Genomic DNA, 18,410 nt, shown 5'->3' with positions numbered 1-18,410 from the left:
TATTATTATTATTATTATTATACATCCCGCACTTTTGACGGCAAATTTGACCCCCTGAACATGCACGAAAACTCACCAAATTTGGCAGGCACATGCAGACTCGCGAAAAATTTTATAAAATAAAAAAATTAACCCCATCAGCTCTCTAGCGCCACCTACAAAGTAGCACCTTCGACTAGCACAACCGAGACACAGTAAATCCTGCACCCCTGTCAAGTAGGAATGTCGTAGAGAGATAAAACCAATTGCTGACATGTTCAACTCATTAAGATCTCAAAATCATCCATTGACACCCTTGACCTAAATCCAACAGGAAGTCCGCCAATTACCTTTCAAAGTAAAAGCTTCACGCAGCTTTTTTACAACACCATTTATTGTAGAGATGTCAGAGTAGTGCGCTCTGATAGAGGAGAAGTGTCTCTACAAGAGGTGTAAACAACTTTTTCAATAGTCACACAGTTTACATTTTATTAGCCCTTCAAAATAAAACTCACATTTTTGAAAAAAGGGTCGCTATGGCCAATAGGAATGTTGTAGAGAGATCAAACCAATTATTCACACATTCGTCTCGTCGAGGTCTACAAATCTCTCATTGACAAAAAAGACCTAAATCCAACAGGAAGTCCGCTATTTCCCTTTCAAAGTAAAAAATCACTCCTCATTTAAAAATTATCTGCTCCGAGACCGTTTGTCGTAGAGACGTCAGAGTGGCGTGAAACAATAGAGGACAAGTTTCTCTTCCGATATTGTTAAAAACTTTTTCAAAAGTCTCATGGTGTGGATGCTGTTAACCCTTAAAGCTAAAAGTCTTAAAATCCACTTGAAACACTGCAATGGTCGCTACGGCCCAAAGAAAAGCCGGAGAGAGATAAAAACAATGCTCATGCGTTAGTCTCACAGAGATCTAAAAATGACCAATTGACACCGAAAACCAAAATCCAACAGGAAGTCCGTTATTTCCCTTTCAAAATAAAAGTCACATTTTTAATAAAGCGGTCGCTACTGCCCGTAGGAATGTCGTAGAGAGATCAAACCAATTGCTCATATGTTTGTCTTATCAAGATCTAAAAATCATCCATTGACATGTATTACCTAAATCCTACAGGAAGTCGGCTATTTCCCTTTCAAAGTAAAAATCACTCCTCATTTAAAAATTATCTTGTCCGAGACCGTTTGTCGTAGAGACGTCAAACTAATGCGGCCTGATAGAGGAGAAGCTTCTCTACAAACGATGTTTCAAACTTTGTCAAAAGTCACACGGTGTGGATTTTATCAGCCCTTCAAAATAAAAGTCACATTTTTGGAAAAAATGGCCGCTGCAGCCCGTAGGAATGTCGTAGAGAGATAAAACCAAGTGCTCATGTGTTCATCTCATCGAGATCTAAAAATCACCCATTGACACCAATAACCTAAATCCAACAGGAAGTCCACTACTGACCATATATGGGCATGCAGTGCAGTCGACAGCAGCTGTCATTAAAGGGTACATATGATGCTATTTTTCAGTCATCTCATATAGGTCTCTGAAGGCCAAAAACATAGTATTCAACCGTCTTTACAACAAATTCATCCTTCTTTTAGACTTTCAGCGATGTAAAAAGTCACTCTCGAGGTGCAGTGCGGGAAGCTCCATTGCCGTGGCCCCCACTGAATCGGTTGGATCGAAATAACTTCTGAAGGACTCCGAGCTGCACAATGTTTGTCTGATTGAATAAATGAGCATGTACACACCTATAAATAAGGTCCAGGTCTCAAAAAACCGGAGTTGCATGTACTACCTTTCCATAATAAAAGCAAAAAATTCTTTCAAAAGAAAAGCCCATTTACAACAGAAAATTAGGTCAAGTCTTGAAAATGGATGTTTGTTGAGGAGCAAGATGGATATATTGGTGTTTGTTAAAGTGTAGCACACATGACTATCAAAATAAAAGCCTCACACCCCTTCAAAATAAAAGTCACATTTTTGTAAAAAATGACATTTTTAACAAAGCACCTTCAAAATTTTGGGTTACACATTGTTAGTGGAAGCATGTACTACATTTCCAACATACAAGCCCAAAATTCCTTCAAAATAAAAGCTCATTTACAACAGAAAATGACATCAAGTCATGAAAATGGTTGTTTATGGAGGAGCAAGGTTCCCAGTGACCTGGACTTCTGTCATCAAGGTGCAAGGACGGCCTCAGTGGGGCCACCTTGCCAGAGGGCGAGGTCCCGTCCAATGCCGCTTGCGGCTTTAATTATTATTATTTTACTGTCGCACTCTAGGGACCGAGCCCGAGGGCGAGGTGGCCTCAGAACTGAGGCCACCTTGCCCGAGGGCAAGGCCTCTATTGTTCTTCGTTCGTTTGTTTCTATATTATTATTATTATTTTACTGTCGCACTCGAGCACTAATTTGACCCCCTAAACATGCACGAAAACTCACCAAATTTGGCACGGACATCCGGACCGGTGGCCACTTGATATAATGAAAAAATTAACCCTATAACCTCATCTGCTCTCTAGCGCCACCTAGAAACAGTAAAATAGCCACAGCAACCATTAGGAATGTCGCAGAGAGACCAAATCGATGTGGATGCGTTCGTCTCCTCGAGATCTAAAAGTCTCTCATTGACAAAAATGTCCTAAACCCAACAGGAAGTCCACTATTTCCCTTTCAGTGTAAAATTTGGCAAAAAATGACTCCTCCTTTAAAAATTATCTGCTCCGAGACCGCTTGTCGTGGAGACGTCAGAGTAGTGCCAAATAAAAGAGGACAAGTGTCTCTCACAAAGTTGTTAAAAACTTTTTCAAAAGTCTCAGGGTGTGGATTTTATTAACCCTTAAAGTTTGAAGTCTGAAAACGCACTTGCAACACTACAATGGACAGTGCGACCTGCACGAATGTCGCAGAGAAATAAAATCAACATGGATGAGTTCGTCTCATCGAGCTCTACAATTTACCAAGAGACATACCTATACCTAAATCCAACAGGAAGTCCGTTATTTCCTGTCAAATCAAATGTGCCTCAAAACACTTTTCACTCAAAAACCACTAATATGGACTGTTTCACCCTTCACAGTGTGGTACAGAGAAAAGAAACATATGCACGCGTTCGTCTCATCGAGATCTACAACTCACTCACTCGTGCCTATGACCTAAATGCAACAGGAAGTCCGTCATTCACACTTTCTGCTCAAAATTTTGCTCAAATTTTGCTCAAAAATCTCACCTTCTTCACCAATTAAGGCTTCCATGGTCAAAATTATAAGTCTGAATGCTCTGAAAACTTGACATATGTAAAGACAACTAAAATGCCTATCAAACTTGAGGGTGTTTTTTTCATTTTGGGCAATGGGAATGCCTATAACCAGCTGTTTTTACCAAAGAGAAACTGTGTGTCTGCCGAGTCACACTCTAACATCATGTGACCTACTTATGCCATATATGGGCATTGAGCCTCTAGGCTGATCTGAGAGCTGCTGTAAAACATTCTGCATGTTGTCCCTGCTTTCCACAGTAGATGGCGCTCCGTGACCACAAATCACACATGAGTGATGGATTGCTGCTCAAACAGGCAAATGAATGTATGGAATCACACTCACATGGATATATTGGTGTTTGACATAGTGGAGCAGACATGACTATCAAAATAAGAGCCTCACACCCCATATTTTTGCAAAATATGACATTTTTAACAAAGCACAGGGATAATTTCAAATTCAACAGTGTTAAAGGGCAACTCCGGTTTTTTTTGATACCTGGACCTTATTTATAGGTGTGTGCCTGCTCATATACACACTCAGACAAACATGGTGCAGCTTGGATTCCTTCAGAAGTTATTTAAATCCAACCGATTCAGCGGGGGCCACGGCAATGGAGCTTCCTGCACTGCAATCCATTGCCGTGGCCCCTGCTGAATCAGATGACAGATGCTAACAGCTACATGTTAGCGGATGGGAGATGCTAACAGCTACATGTTAGCGGATGGGAGATGCTAACAGCTACATGTTAGCGGATGGGAGATGCTAACAGCTACATGTTAGTGGGTGGGACATGCTAACAACTCCATTTTAGCGGATGGGAGATGCTGACAGCTACATGTTAGCGGATGGGAGATGCTAACAGCTACATGTTAGCGGATGGGAGATGCTAACAGCTACATGTTAGCGGATGTGAGATGCTAACAGCTACATGTTAGCGGATGACAGATGCTAACAGCTACATGTTAGTGGGTGGGAGATGCTAACAACTCCATGTTAGCGGATGGGAGATGCTAACAGCTACATGTTAGCGGATGGGAGATGCTAACAGCTACATGCTAGCGGATGGGAGATGCTAACAGCTACATGTTAGCGGATGGGAGATGCTAACAGCTACATGCTAGCGGATGAGAGATGCTAACAGCTACATGTTAGCGGATGGAAGACGCTAACAGCTACATGCTAGCAGATGGGAGATGCTAACAGCTACATGTTAGCGGATGGGATATGCTAACAGCTACATGTTAGCGGATGGGAGATGCTAACAGCTACATGCTAGCGGATGAGAGATGCTAACAGCTACTTGCTAGCGGATGAGAGATGCTAACAGCTACTTGCTAGCGGATGACAGATGCTAACAGCTACCTGTTAGCAGATGGGGGATGCTAACAGCTACATGTTAGCAGATGACAGATGCTAAAAGCTCCACGTCAGTGGATGGGGGATGCTAACAACTCCATGTTAGTGGGTGAGAAAGTGCTGGAAGTCTATGGAGGAGCAAGGTTCCCAGTGACTTGGACTTCGGCCTCAGTCGGGCCACCTTGCCAGAGGGCGAGGTCCCGTCCAATGCCGCTTGCGGCTTTAATTAATCTTACAGTTTGTATTTCAGCAATTCTTTCTTTATTTGAACATGTTTTTTGTCTTTTGATTTCCTTTGATTTTATTGACTTGTTATCACTGTATTACTCTTGAGGTGACGAGACACTTTGAATTAAAACAACACGCATGAAAACACCAAGCATATAAAGTCTGACTGATGAATGTATCATGCCGTTGTAAATATATTCAATAGATGCACTTAAAATCAAGGTTGCGGATATCCATTCCCCCCATCATCACCCACACACAAAGCACGTGCAGATAACGGATGAAAAGACCGTGTAACATGCACTCTACATATCGCCCATGCACAGACACACGTGTGCACCCATGCGTGTGCTCACAGCGTGCACACGACTCCACGTGGATGTTTGTCTTCAGTAGAAATGACCCCTTCCTCCCACCCGAGGGGCTGCGGCCGCTTTGTGATATTCGACTGCAGGCTGCACTTTCCGGTGCAGGACCTCCAGTTATCATGCATAACAAAGTATGAATGAATGGCCTAGTTTCCTCCTTATGCTGCCATATGAGCCCTTTTCCCACTGCAGTGGAAACAAAACCATCGAGATCACATGCTCAGTTTTTCTGCACATCGAGGCATTTAGGGGAAATGGCAGAATTATATCTGCACTATATCACTTCATGCTGTTTTCGGGCACGACGCAGCAAATAGAACCAAAATGAAATCATTAATTCAAATGTCAAAAATTTAACTGCTTTTAATGAAAACACCCATGTTAATAACTTTTTTTTGTAAAGAACCTTGCGATTGAAGAGCTTTAACACATTACTTTAACACCAGTACTTTTTAAGAGTTACACAACAGGAACTAAACGTTCATGTTTCTTATAAACCAGGGAATTCCGGATGGTATCGAAGGATAATTTAACACTTTATTTCTTTTTTTTTTTGTATGCGTACAAGTCAGTCTTATTAAATCAATTAGAATAATTTCTGCAATATAAAAGACACCAAAAAGACAGATTTATATCACATTTACATATTTATATCACATTTATTTTTTATTTATATTTAATTATATTGGTAAAAGGACTTTTTTTCAATCTTTCAGTCACAGTTTAGATGCGACTTCTGGGTGCTCATATTTCCCAATATGATGACGAGTTTTATAAGTCATTAGTATCGGCCTACAAAATATCATCAATATCCATTCATAACTTCTCTATTTTTTCCAGGAGCCTGTTAATCCAGATCTCACCCAAAACTAAAAAACTTCTTCCTTGTCCAATTATCTGTTTGCCTTTCATCAACATTTATCATACAGATTTTGAATAATGCTGTTAGTCAACCAACGAATATGAAGCATTACCATTAGTCTATACCCACAGTAGCTGTGGTGGATTAGTAGCCATGATTAAATGTGGCGGAACTTTCTAACAGCTGTGTTGCTGTCTGCATGCAGGCCGTTGGCCTCTGTTGCTTCTTCTTCTTGTCATTAGTTCATAATATTTCCTTCTGGAACTGCTAAAAATACAACATCAGCTAAAGTTAGCGAGTGACTCAGTCATTAGACCGACCCACATTGTCCTTGGCACATCTCCACAATTTATTCTGTGTTGTTGCAGCGAGTGAATTTCACCGACAAAAACCACCGCCATCGTTCCTTGTGGAGAACATCTAAAAACTCAGAAGTCAGTCTGAAGTTAAAGCGGTTTTTGTAAATAATATATGAGACAAAGTATCCTCCAGAGCTCCAGCAGCAGCACTTAAGGGCCCACAGAGGCCAGGAAGTGTATTTCAGCTGCAGACTCAGGATTTGCTTAAAAAGGCTTCTTCGGGTGAGCCATAATGAGATTAAATGGACCAAAAAATGTAGAATAATTGCACAAAGGTCATTTAAACAAAGCCTGCAATTAAGCAGAAATCAGCACTGGTATTTTCTAATTTTATAAAAGCACACTTGCTCCCTTCACTTGTAAGTTTTAGATGCCTGATACAGCTGGAAGACACATCGGCCTGTGCTAATAAGCTAAGACAGAGGAAAAAAAGTAGTGTAATCTTCTTAAATAGTGGACAGCAGATCAAATATCTTCTGCATGGTTTTTTTTTTTTTTTTTTTGGGGGGGGGGGGGGGGGGGGGGGGGGGGCTGCAGATTAATTCGCAGCCACAAGTTATCGGGCCTAATCTCACACCTCGCTGAGCATATGCAGATGCCATCGAACTCCGATCATGAGGTGCCGTCTGTGGCCTAACAGTCGGCTGGACATAATGTTTGGTTATTATTTCCCTTTATCGCCTGCCGGGAGGGGCGGTCGATAAGCGGGGACGCAGTAGTAGCCCCACACTGACATTTCATATCAAGTTTTAGTGTCGAGCTGCTCCAATAAAGCGGAGTGGATTTTTTTCTTCCAGAGACAGATCTTTACATGTTGCAGGCTCTCAAGTTAATGAAAGTGTTGGATGTCGCTGCAGAGGGCCGGCCATTCATCAGCCCGGCTGTGAGGAAGCTGTGATGGATGAGTTCCATGTGTTGTTGGTTGATGGTTTGTCATTGAGTAGTGGCCATGGGCTTTTATTCTACAGAACTTTTTTTACACACTGAATGTGGCTGGAAGGAAAATGTTTATGTCAGTGTAGTTGGAAAACTGCATGTATAGCCTTGCCTCACATGACGGACTTTGGCATCAGACAAGAGTTTTCCTGTATGTTCTTCTGTGCATTTTATCCAGATTCCACATGCAGTCCAAAGTCAAAAATATGACTCAGGGTCTCGCAGGAGTTTGCACGTTCTCCCTGTGCCTGCTGCATTGTGATTGTGTTTGGATAGACTAAAGCAGTCTTGTAATGTAAGTGGTGGTTCTACACTAGAACCTCAGGGCAAAAGCAGCAGAATGTGGATGGAACATTGATAGATGACGAATTGATTGATGGATGAAATTGAGCTGCTGATCAGTGAAATACTCTGATGATTTACCACAACCGCCTGGGACATCTGAGGGATGACTGCTAATTCTTATTTGGGACCACATGAAAAACGATCTGGATACAGATAATAAGAGCGAGAGCAGGGGCATGTCAAGCTGCGCTGTATACCAGCACTGTAAATATGGAGGCTGTGACGGCTACCAAACACAAAGCCAAACGTCCTGATGGCTCCCCCATGGCTGCTCAGAGCAAAGCACCTTAAACCTTCTCCGAGCCACTTCAGACTGAAGTTTGCTCTTTGATTCAACCACATTTTTGGTTTCAATTGAACTTTCAATCATAACACAACAGAGTTTGTTTGGAAGTGGATCAAAATCTATTCTCAAAAGTGATGTGTTGCACTTGTTTGGTTCAGAAGTCTGAATGGACATCGCAACAGGATCAAATCACTTGAATCGAACGTGTGTAAGTTTGAATTCATCATGTGAACCTATAGTTGTATGGTTTGTATCTTATCCCATTATCCAACACTCATCAGACTCATGATAAAACCCCACAATGCAACTTGTTCTTGGTTTGCAGCTTGCACCTGAGTCACGTTTACAAAGTCACACATCAGAACATCTGAGAAATTTGAGGTTTCTCCTTAAATTACATAACTACAAAGACTGTAGCTTTATATGGCGCTATACACATATTCTAAATGGACAAAGGTATTAAGCCACTCTGTAAACTACTGAATTCATGTATTTCAGTCAGACTTTGTTACACGGGTGAAGAATAACATGACATGGAGAACTCGACCAGCCTGTACGGAGCAAAGACCTAATGAACATCCAGCTCTTTTGGAACGAAGACATTCAAGTCTGAATATTTCAGACGGAAAGGATTTGCACAAATTCCCATGGAAAAACTGAAAAAATCATGTTGAATCCAAGTGAAGTGCCAGCTGCAAAGCACCAGCTCCTTAAGTGTACGACATTTAATATATTCAATGTGTTGTGGGAGGATGAAACCAAAAGAGGACTTCTTAAATCTGTCTTTTTGAGATTCTCTTGTATTCTGCCTCAGAAGAACAACGCAGGTGTGTTTGGTGGCCGTCGGCGTGCTGGGGGGGGGGGGGGGGCGGGGGGGGCTACCTGGAGAAGTGCTGCTGCAGTGTCACCATCTGCTGCCCACCCTGCCGAGACGTGGCCCTCTCCCTTCTCTCCACGCCCAGATGTTGTTTGTTCGCCAGCCGGGGGATTCTTCCTCTTCTCCTTATTATGATGATTATTATTGTAATGATGGCGGTGGTTATGGATCAGTCTTGGTGGCGTAGCTGCGGGGCAGAGGAGCAAACACAGTCAGTTTGTTGTTAATCTTGCATATCGTAATCCCACTGAAGATAGCAGGGATGCAGTACATCTGTTTCACACGCACGCACGCACACACACACATACACACACACACACACACCACCACCACCGTACAGTGATGCAGCGGCTGTTAAAGTTGAGGCGGTGTTAATATTGTAATGCCTGCGTCCTCGTGGCTGCTCCTGTGGGTGTTTCCATACTCAGATATTAATCAGCTAATCAGGAGGAGTGTATAACACAACATGTCCATGTCCTCCTCCTGACACTGAATAGGAACAATATACAGCCGGTTACACTCGCTGACCCTGATAAGGTTTAATATGCTGTGTGAATTTTCAGCTTATCTCTTCATATTTGCTCTGAGCTTGCTAAATCCCTGTTTTTTTTTTTTTTGTTGGACTTTTTTTTTTTTTTTTTTTTCTGAATCGCATTCTTCAAGAAATGTTTATTTCTCCTAAAGCTTCAGTCCAAACAGAGATATGAGGAAGTTAATATGAGCAATGACAGTTCACAGTATTTTTCAGGCTTCACTTGTTTGGCTGAGTGATTTTTCTTTTTCTTTTTAACCGTTACGGACAAGCTTTTAGCCAGTTTTACTGCAGTATCAGAAGGAAACCTGGATGTGGATGCTGAGAGTTAAAGTATGATTTTAGTTAAAGATTACATAAATATATTATTCTAGAAAGAAAACAGGAGCTTCTTTGATATCTGATTTAGTGCAAATCAAAGGTTCATTAGCTTTAAACCAGGGTTCTGCAGTCTGGACTGCGTTGGAGCTGCAAAAGTACGTCAGGAAAAAACTATTTAGTCACATTTTCAACAATGCTCTAATTTTTTCATTTTGTAATGAAATGGTGGCAAATGATGACATTAATAAAAGCAGTTTAGTACTGAAAATATGCATCACATCCTTAGTATTTTAAACCAATTCTAGCTGAACTATTACGACATGTTGTGAGAAAAGAAGATACAGTTCCGGTAGAAACATTATTTGTTACTTTACTTTATCATGTTACCACTTCAGAATACAACAAGGCCATAGAGATTTAAGTGCTCGCAGCTTTTCTACAGATGTGTGAAATAAAATAATGTGTTTAACTAGACTCACTGAAAATGACATTGAACTTATATTTTAAAAAAAATCATGTTTGTTTTGAAGAAGATGCTTGTTGGTGCTTCTTTTATGCCGTTACTACACTATGGTGATGTAATGTAATCAATGCCTGCTCTGTCTTTTTTAATATGCTGGACCTCAATTATCACTGCACTTTAAGATTGATTACCAGGCTGGCGATAAGTCAGTCACTCACCACTGTACTCTGTATGCTGAGGGAGGATGGTTGTGTTTGTGGTCTTTTAGTATTTGTCTTATTGATCTTTCAGTGTGTGTTGGGGTCTTTCTTTCCCTCCTCAGGCTCCCGTTACCTCTTTCTCTGCTCCATCCAGCCCTCACCTCCCCCATATCCCCCATATCACCATGTTAACGACACATTCAGTCAGTTGTTACGGAACATTTTGGTCTGTGCTGATGTTATGCTGCTCTCTACACCTGAAGCTGACAATATTTTTTGTCCTTTCCAGTAGAGGGGTTATGACCTGTAAGTGGAATGTGTAATATCCTATCTGAAACAAAGCCAGAGAACTATGAACCTGTGGCCTGGTACCGGTCCACGGTCCAGTGGTTGGATTAGAGTGACAAGATTTGGTGATTTGGGTTAAACAACGTCTCAGAATCAGCAAAGACTGACTTTAATGAACTGAACCCTGATTGAGCAACACTAAACGCATGTTTGCCTTCGTACGTTTTTCAAAGCTGTCTGCTAACGTGATGGAAGCCACACACACAACAGACACACACGCATACAAAATCCTGTGAAGAACACTATGAATGTTCAGGATGATTAATCCTCATTCATTGAAGTTTTTTTTCACAAAGGATTTTCCAGATGTTTTGTTTAATTTTATTCAGTAAATGCAAAGTCAGGGACTAAAATATAAAAGTATACGAATTATAGATAATATTCCTAACCATAAAGTTATCCAGGCTTTTTGCAGCCCTGGATTTTAGAGAACCCCAGCACATGTGCAGATTTTGAATCAGCACTGCCACCTCGTGGTGCAGGAGGTGCATCTCAGGTGAGCTGCAACATCCGATGACCGCACTTCAGACAGCCAGTGCCAAAGTCTGTATGAAGGTTTTAAAGTCAAATGGAGAAGTGTGAGCAAGGCCTGAGCTGCTGCTTGGATCGAACGGTGGATTTCTACCACATAAATGCAATCATCTTCAGATACAAACACAAATAGTCATACACACACACACACACACACACACACACACACACACACACACACACACACACACACACACACACACACACAGTCTTGTATTTCTATCCTTGTGGGGACCGTCCATTGACTCCCATTCATGTCTAGCCCCTAACCCTGACCCTTACCCTAACCCTAACCCACACCACAACAAAGCCTAACCCTAAAGAAATGTTTTTGCACTTTTACTTTTCTCAGTAACAACAACATGGTCAAGAAAACACTGTTTCTCCTACTTAGGACCGGAAAAAGGTCCCCACAAGGCACGTCGTTCCACGTTTTGCTATCCTTGTGGGGACATTTGGCCCCGACAAGGATAGAAATACAAGAACACACACACACACACACACACACACACACACACACACACACAGACACACACACACACACACACACACACACACACACACACACACACACACACAGCTGCAAACTGGCTTAAAAACACAAAGACATGCAAACTCCTCATCGAAAAGCCTCTGTTACCAAGAATCTCCCTGCAACACAACAGTACCAACCACAGTGCAACCAGATATACACAGATCTATGAAAATAAGTCAAAAATTAGTTTGTTACAAAAAATTTAAATTGTCATAATGAAGCTTGACGACATGAATGGGAAATAAGGTGATGGCCAGTGGAATTTGAATATTTAAACACAGATATTTCTGTTAAACACGAGTTTATTCACTATGATCCCAAAAGTTTTTAGGATGATGGTTAACTACCCAAGCACAAACTTTATTCACACTCAAATATAAGTGAAGCATTTGTATATCATGAGTACTGAGCCTTTATTCATTACTTCTCATCAACCCTCCTCAGCCTGGAAGCTACAGGCATGTGGCCCCTGAGGCTGTACCGAGTGTCTGCACTCTGTGTGACCTGAAGAGACGTTTTTGTGTATTTTCTATTTTTAAAAATCTGTCCGAGGCCGCCAAACACATTTAAATTTTACAACACATATACTTTGTAAATATAATGCATTACCTAAACATTTACTAAAACTATGAGTTAAGCTGCATTTGGGGGCAGTACATTTGTTTAATCATTCTGTTATTGTAATAACTTATTTAGTCATATTAGCTGATGTTGTTGCAGCTGTTTCAGCTCTTAAAGTCATGTCTCTCTCTCTCTTTTTTATTTGCACTGTTGAACATCTTTTAGCTATTTGTGCAGTTTTATTTCTTTGGTTCTTTCGGCGCCCATTTAACCATTACGATATCTTTGTTTTGTTTTTGTTTTTTTTCTTTTCTTTAAGCCATTATAGCAGTTGTAAACTCTTTAGCTTTTGGAACTGTTTCAGCTGTTTTAGCTCTTTTAGACTGTTGAGCATTTATCATCCCAAAGTAAGAGCTGCATTAAAAATTCAGAGAAAATGTTTACTCACTCAAAATTTGATGAAATCTACATGGAGTCACCAGCTTTACAATGTAGATCTCAGTGTTTGGCTGGATCAGTTTTCCTGAGATGAAACTCATTTTCAGAAATGCTGATTTGCAGTGGCAGCTCAGACAAACCCATTAAGGATTTGTTAGAGACGACAGAAGGAGGGTAACTGTGAATAACCACAGATTAGGAACGATTGAGGTCGAAACATAAATTAGAGAAGCAGAATGTTTTGTGTTGTTACCAATTGATCATCTCTGGCAGGTTTAAAAGTGAGAAGTAAGCTTTCCCTCATCATGAAGCCTGTAGCCTTTCGGGGATGTTAAGAAACACGTTATGATCAGATTGAGTAATTATTCAGGAAGTTTGTGACATTTCTCTAAACAACACTGAAACTTTGAAAAAGCCCTCAGCAACAAAAAGACTGAAGATTCTTGTTTGCCTGTCTTGGTGCCTTTTAATTTTTTATTACCTTGAGACTTTAGTGTTTCCATTCTGAATACAGATCTGTGCCCTGTCTATTCATTCTTTATAAAGAAAAACAAACATTTGGAGTAAACGAAAAAGGATTTTTTTTTTAATTGGTGATAAGACAAATACTAACGCTGGTGTTTTCTGTTGATGTGTAAATGCACGAATCCCAAGCAGAAAAAAAAAAAAAAATCAGTCAATAGAGAATGAAACAAATCCAAAAACTATTCTCATGTTGTGCAAAATCTTGAAAGAAATTGGATTTCTAAAGTATCTTCCATACATTTAATGAAAGAATAGAAACAGGAGTTCATAAAAAATAGTATAAGCTGCTTACTGACATACTGATTTCATTCTATCAACTTTTTCAATATTATCTGTGTATTTTATTCTATTTACTGTCAATTATTACTCTGTGTGAATAATTTCCCTCTGGAATTAAAGTATTTCTATTTCATTCTACTTGAATAATGCTAATCAATACAGAAATTTTTGTATTATTCATGTACAAAATAGTGATCAAGTTTCTTTTCACATTACTTTCAGAATTATTGTGTTACAAGAATAGTCATGAAACAAATTTCAAAAGATCACTTCAAATAATCGTAAAAATGATGGATATCAAGTGTATTCACACACTGAATTGTTTGGAATATCTGAGAAAAATGTGGTTTTCCAGGTCTGAAATTCTGAATTCAATGATCTTTAATGAAAAGGTCGAGTAGATACTGATTTTTACTGAGTTTTTCTATTTCTTGACCCTGACGGATGAGCACAGGACAAAGCAATGTACTGTGTAATATACACTAACGTGCACATGCATGGACACACACGTGCAGCCATGCATGTGCTTCTGATTATATTACATGACACTGTTCTCATCCAAGGAGATGCTGCTGCTTTATGATCGTTTGCTGCAGGCTGCACTTTACAATCCACAGTCTGGATTTATGTACAGACGGATGCATGGATGACTGGCCTATAGGGCGCAAGAGGTAATAATGGCTGGATTTCAATGTCGGCTGAGAGAATTTATTGTCCATACACTAGCAAGGAGCCCGATGTGAGGTTGACCCTAACCTGTCGACTTTAAGACGTGTGTGGCTGCAGTGTAACCTGTTTAATTATAAACATCACATCAAGAAACGGCACAATCATGGTGTGTTTCTCACACTTTGTCCAGTAGATGGAGTTCTTCATTCATTTTCCTGTGTTGACACCTCAGCTCCTGATGCTGAATCACACAGCACCTTTCAAAGTGTCTTGTCTTGCATTCACCATCTATGGTCTTATCACCTTGTATCCTGAAATAAAACATCAGTGTCACCTCATCGTGCTTAAAAAAAGATTAGATTGGCTCATTTAAAGAAGCATATGCTTATTTTGCAGAATGTGCCAGGATGATGTTCAATAGTTAAGCTTTTATTGATGTAAAAAAAATCGAATACAGTCAACTGACAATGGACATTTGATTTGGAAATAAATCAGTTTAATCAGACACTGAGGAGATGTCTGAAAAGTACACAGTGTGAATAAAACAACTCCGCATTAACAGCACTGTATAGAGTTTATTATGTGTGTGTCGGACTGGTGCGGCTTTCTCTTCTGTAAAACCCTCAGTGACATGCAGTCCACTGTACACATATAACAACGACCACAGAGGTCAGCGCTGTACTCACTGAACACATAATAAGATCATCTATTGATACGTCTCTGAGGATATGCTCAGTAGACTTCAGTTCAGTGGCAGAGATATAGAGGGTTTAGACCACGGGGCTACAAATAGAACCACTCTGGCCCTTATTATTGCATGAAGTAAAGCTTGCGAGCTGAAACAAAGCAGTTTGTGAGTTAACAAACTGGAATATAAAAGCAAAGCATTCCAGTTTGTTGACTCGTAAACTGCTTTGCATCAGATTGCAAGCTTCACTTTATGAAATAAAACTTTAAACTGTCAGATTTTAGATGTTTTAATGATTGCCTACAGGTTTATGCTGAGAAATGTGCTTTAGTCTTTTCTTGGAATGTTAAATATAAATTATGTGATCAATATTGATATTTTCACATATAAAAATTAATTTTTTTTTTTTTTTTGCCAAAAGTTTAAATGTTGCTTCACATAAGCAGTTTCAACTAAAATCTTCTGGTAACTTTAACAACAGGTTAATTTGAGGGCCTGGCAGAGGGAGATCTTTACTTTCAGTTAAAAATCATAATTGATGTTCCTCACGCGTTCAGCCTGCAGCCATCATAACTGTTACGTAACCATTACAACGCTTCCATTAGACGCCATTATTCATTATTCCACACCAGTGTGTACTTCAGCTCTGACACATTCTCACGCACTGATACCGAACCTGTTAATGGTTTCAACCAGACGGTTATTAGACGTCTCCGTCACCGAGACTGACGGCGAGGAAAAACAAGCTGGCGTGTGTTTACTCTCCAGTGTAAATGCAGTAATTACACGTCTTCCTTTTGGGTGGGTGGACGGAGAAATTGGTCTAATCGAGGCAGCAGTTGAGCTCTGGCATTGATGTTGGAAGGAATTAGGACAGGACCTCACTCAGATTTTGCCCCCTGGGTATTTAATGAATACATACTTCTGCCCTGAACTCACATCCTGCTGATAGAGAGGCCAGACGCTAACAAGTGACTGGACCAAGCCGCTCAGAATTGAGGGCAGGAAATAGAGATTTTTGAAGGGAGCTGAAAAAATCATTCAGACATTTTACACAAAACCATATGAATGAGAGGTTTTAATCTTGCACTGCTTTAACCTACATTTGCAAAGGCAACATTACGAGTGAAAATGCATAGTTTTTGCATTTTCGTTTCAGAAAATGTTCATGTTTACGCAGCAATAAAAGTCAAGAGAACAATCTATGAAAGATATCTAAAACGAATTATTGTAGGAATGAATGCACCATCATCAAAAGAGAATCAATTTCAACACTTGTAAAACTGTTAACTGTCTTTGGTTTGAGTGTTTATTGGTTAGAACAAGAAACTTAGACTGATAATTCACACATCTTAATTTTAGGTATCGTATAAAACTCTGAGGACACAAACTTCCAAGACACAGATCTTTAAATCCTACACTCCCTTTGGGAGCTTACAAGAAGCTTATTCTTAATTCAGATTATTTAAATATCATTTTTACAGTGCTAATTAAAAGTAGAAGAGGTTCTTCCTTTCTCTGTCACGCAGTGGGGAACCATTCAGCAGCGACCAGGGAGCGCTGACACCATTATGGTGAGGATAAGCAGTGACTTTCACTTTTCCCTCAAAAAACCTGACTCAAGGGTTCAAACCAGAAACCTAGCTCCAGTCATCTGGAGCGGACTGTCACAGACATGTCCTGCTGACTTTAGCCGACATAGTGGCGGTGCAGGATCAGTGTGAAGGAATTTGAGGAGCAGGCTCAGTCCACTGGGGACTTTCCTGGGTAGGGAGTGAGTCAGACAGTCTTTAATAGTAACAAGGCTAAAAGATTCAGAGATGAGGGAGCTTCTGCTGATCGGTGAGCAGAAGATGTTTCAGTGATCCTCAAGAAAGCTGTTTCAGACAATATTTCCAAATTGATAAGTGGACGCAAATTTGTTTGAGTGACGTTGGGAGGGTGATTACACCTCAACTTGTGCCCCAGACGGAGGGGCAGATACATCCCCTTCTTCTACGATTTGAACCTTCATTGCATTTTGGGTGTGTGTGTTTACATGGCAATCATGCTTGGAGACACAGAAAATGCAATTTTTTTTTTTTTAAACAGTTCCCAAGTTGGAACTTCCTGAAAAGGCTCGTGGAAATGGGGGGAAAATGCAACGTTCTGGAAATGCTCAGGCTCCATCTCCATACAGACGGCAGAAATACTGTTACTGCAGTTCACTACAGCCATGCACGAGCAGCTGGACAGTAACGTTTGCCTCCAGAGTGTCATGACTCCCAGTCCATATTCTCCTTGGTAACTTTACTTTTCTGAAATGAAAACGCGTTTTCACTTGAAACATTTTCATGTAAACAGGGTCTAAATACCAGCAGCGACCATCTAGAAAGAATAAAGTAAATAGCTAAATGGGGTATTTTCACAGCTTCACTACTTCCTGAAAATAACTGTGCACATTCATTTCCTGTCTTGCATTATTGGCCAAACTGATTAATCCAGGTGTGTCTGGTTTAGACTGCTGCAACAAGACACACCTGGATTAATCATTTTGGCCAATAATGCAAGACAGGAAATGAATGTGCACAGTTAATTTCAGGAAGTAGTGGAGCTGTGAAAATGGCCCATTTCAACCAAAACCTTCGAAGATCAGCACTGACGAGGATAAAAATAATATTAAACATTTTCAATCCAAAAATCCTTGAAGAAGATGCAACAAACTGAACAGTTTTTACAGGAGCAGCCCAGTCATGTCAAATGACATCTCTGTGGGTGGGGTAGCTGTACAAGGGTAGGCTGGAAGAGCCTTCAGAGAGCAGTAAGGACAGCGAGAAAATGATCAGGACTCCTCTTCCCTCCATTGAGGACACTGGAAGCAAATATTGCCTGCCCAGGGCACAGGCCTGTCCGCATCCACTGCATGGACTCATCTCACTGCTTCCTTCAGGCAGGAGGGATCGCAGAGCGGGGAGCAGAACGGCATGGATCTGCAACACTTTTACTCCACAGGCCGTAAGACTGGTGAACTCTAATGTGACAGGTAGCTATGGTTCTGGGCTGCCTCACTTATATTTATGTTTTTTTTTTAAAGAGATTTTTAAATTAGCTATATTTATGTAGCATTTTGCACCTATAATGCAGATTACTACCAATGAAATTTCATTCTAAGTGCACAGTGTTTCATAAGTACCTTGAATAACAATAAAGCTATCTACCTATCTAAAAAGCCAATTAAGACACACTAAAAAAAAAAAAAAAAAAAAAAAGAAAAAAAAGAAAAAGAAATTGTCTAGCACCAAGATCATTAAAGTTTAATGTCGTCACCCTATTAAATATTGGCCCATAAATATCTTACAAATATTCAATGATGTGTAGAATGTGTCCTGACATAATCATTTCAAGTACCACTAACAGCGCTAAATTGTCACTTGAAAGTTGCAGTGCCACTGGGAGAATTTCATAAGGTTTCACTA

General features: G+C 40.3%; 1 protein-coding gene across 2 annotated transcripts in view; it reads right to left on the bottom strand.

Annotated features, from left to right (window-relative positions):
• The window catches only part of LOC115402928 (nck-associated protein 5-like), an 80,380-nt gene extending 71,225 nt beyond the window's left edge, over nucleotides 1-9,155 (bottom strand). For both annotated transcript variants that reach the window (XM_030111604.1, XM_030111603.1), the window contains exon 1: nucleotides 8,871-9,155. In XM_030111604.1, the coding sequence (XP_029967464.1) occupies nucleotides 8,871-8,899 (29 nt within the window). In that variant the 5' untranslated portion in view covers nucleotides 8,900-9,155. The remainder of the gene's footprint in view (nucleotides 1-8,870) is intronic.
• Nucleotides 9,156-18,410: the final 9,255 nt, after the last annotated feature.

This window comes from Salarias fasciatus, chromosome 16 (genome assembly GCF_902148845.1).
Source record: "Salarias fasciatus chromosome 16, fSalaFa1.1, whole genome shotgun sequence".
Lineage (NCBI taxonomy): Eukaryota > Metazoa > Chordata > Actinopteri > Blenniiformes > Blenniidae > Salarias > Salarias fasciatus.
Note: the sequence above shows the minus strand (reverse complement) of the source record. Positions and strands in the feature narration are given on the sequence as shown.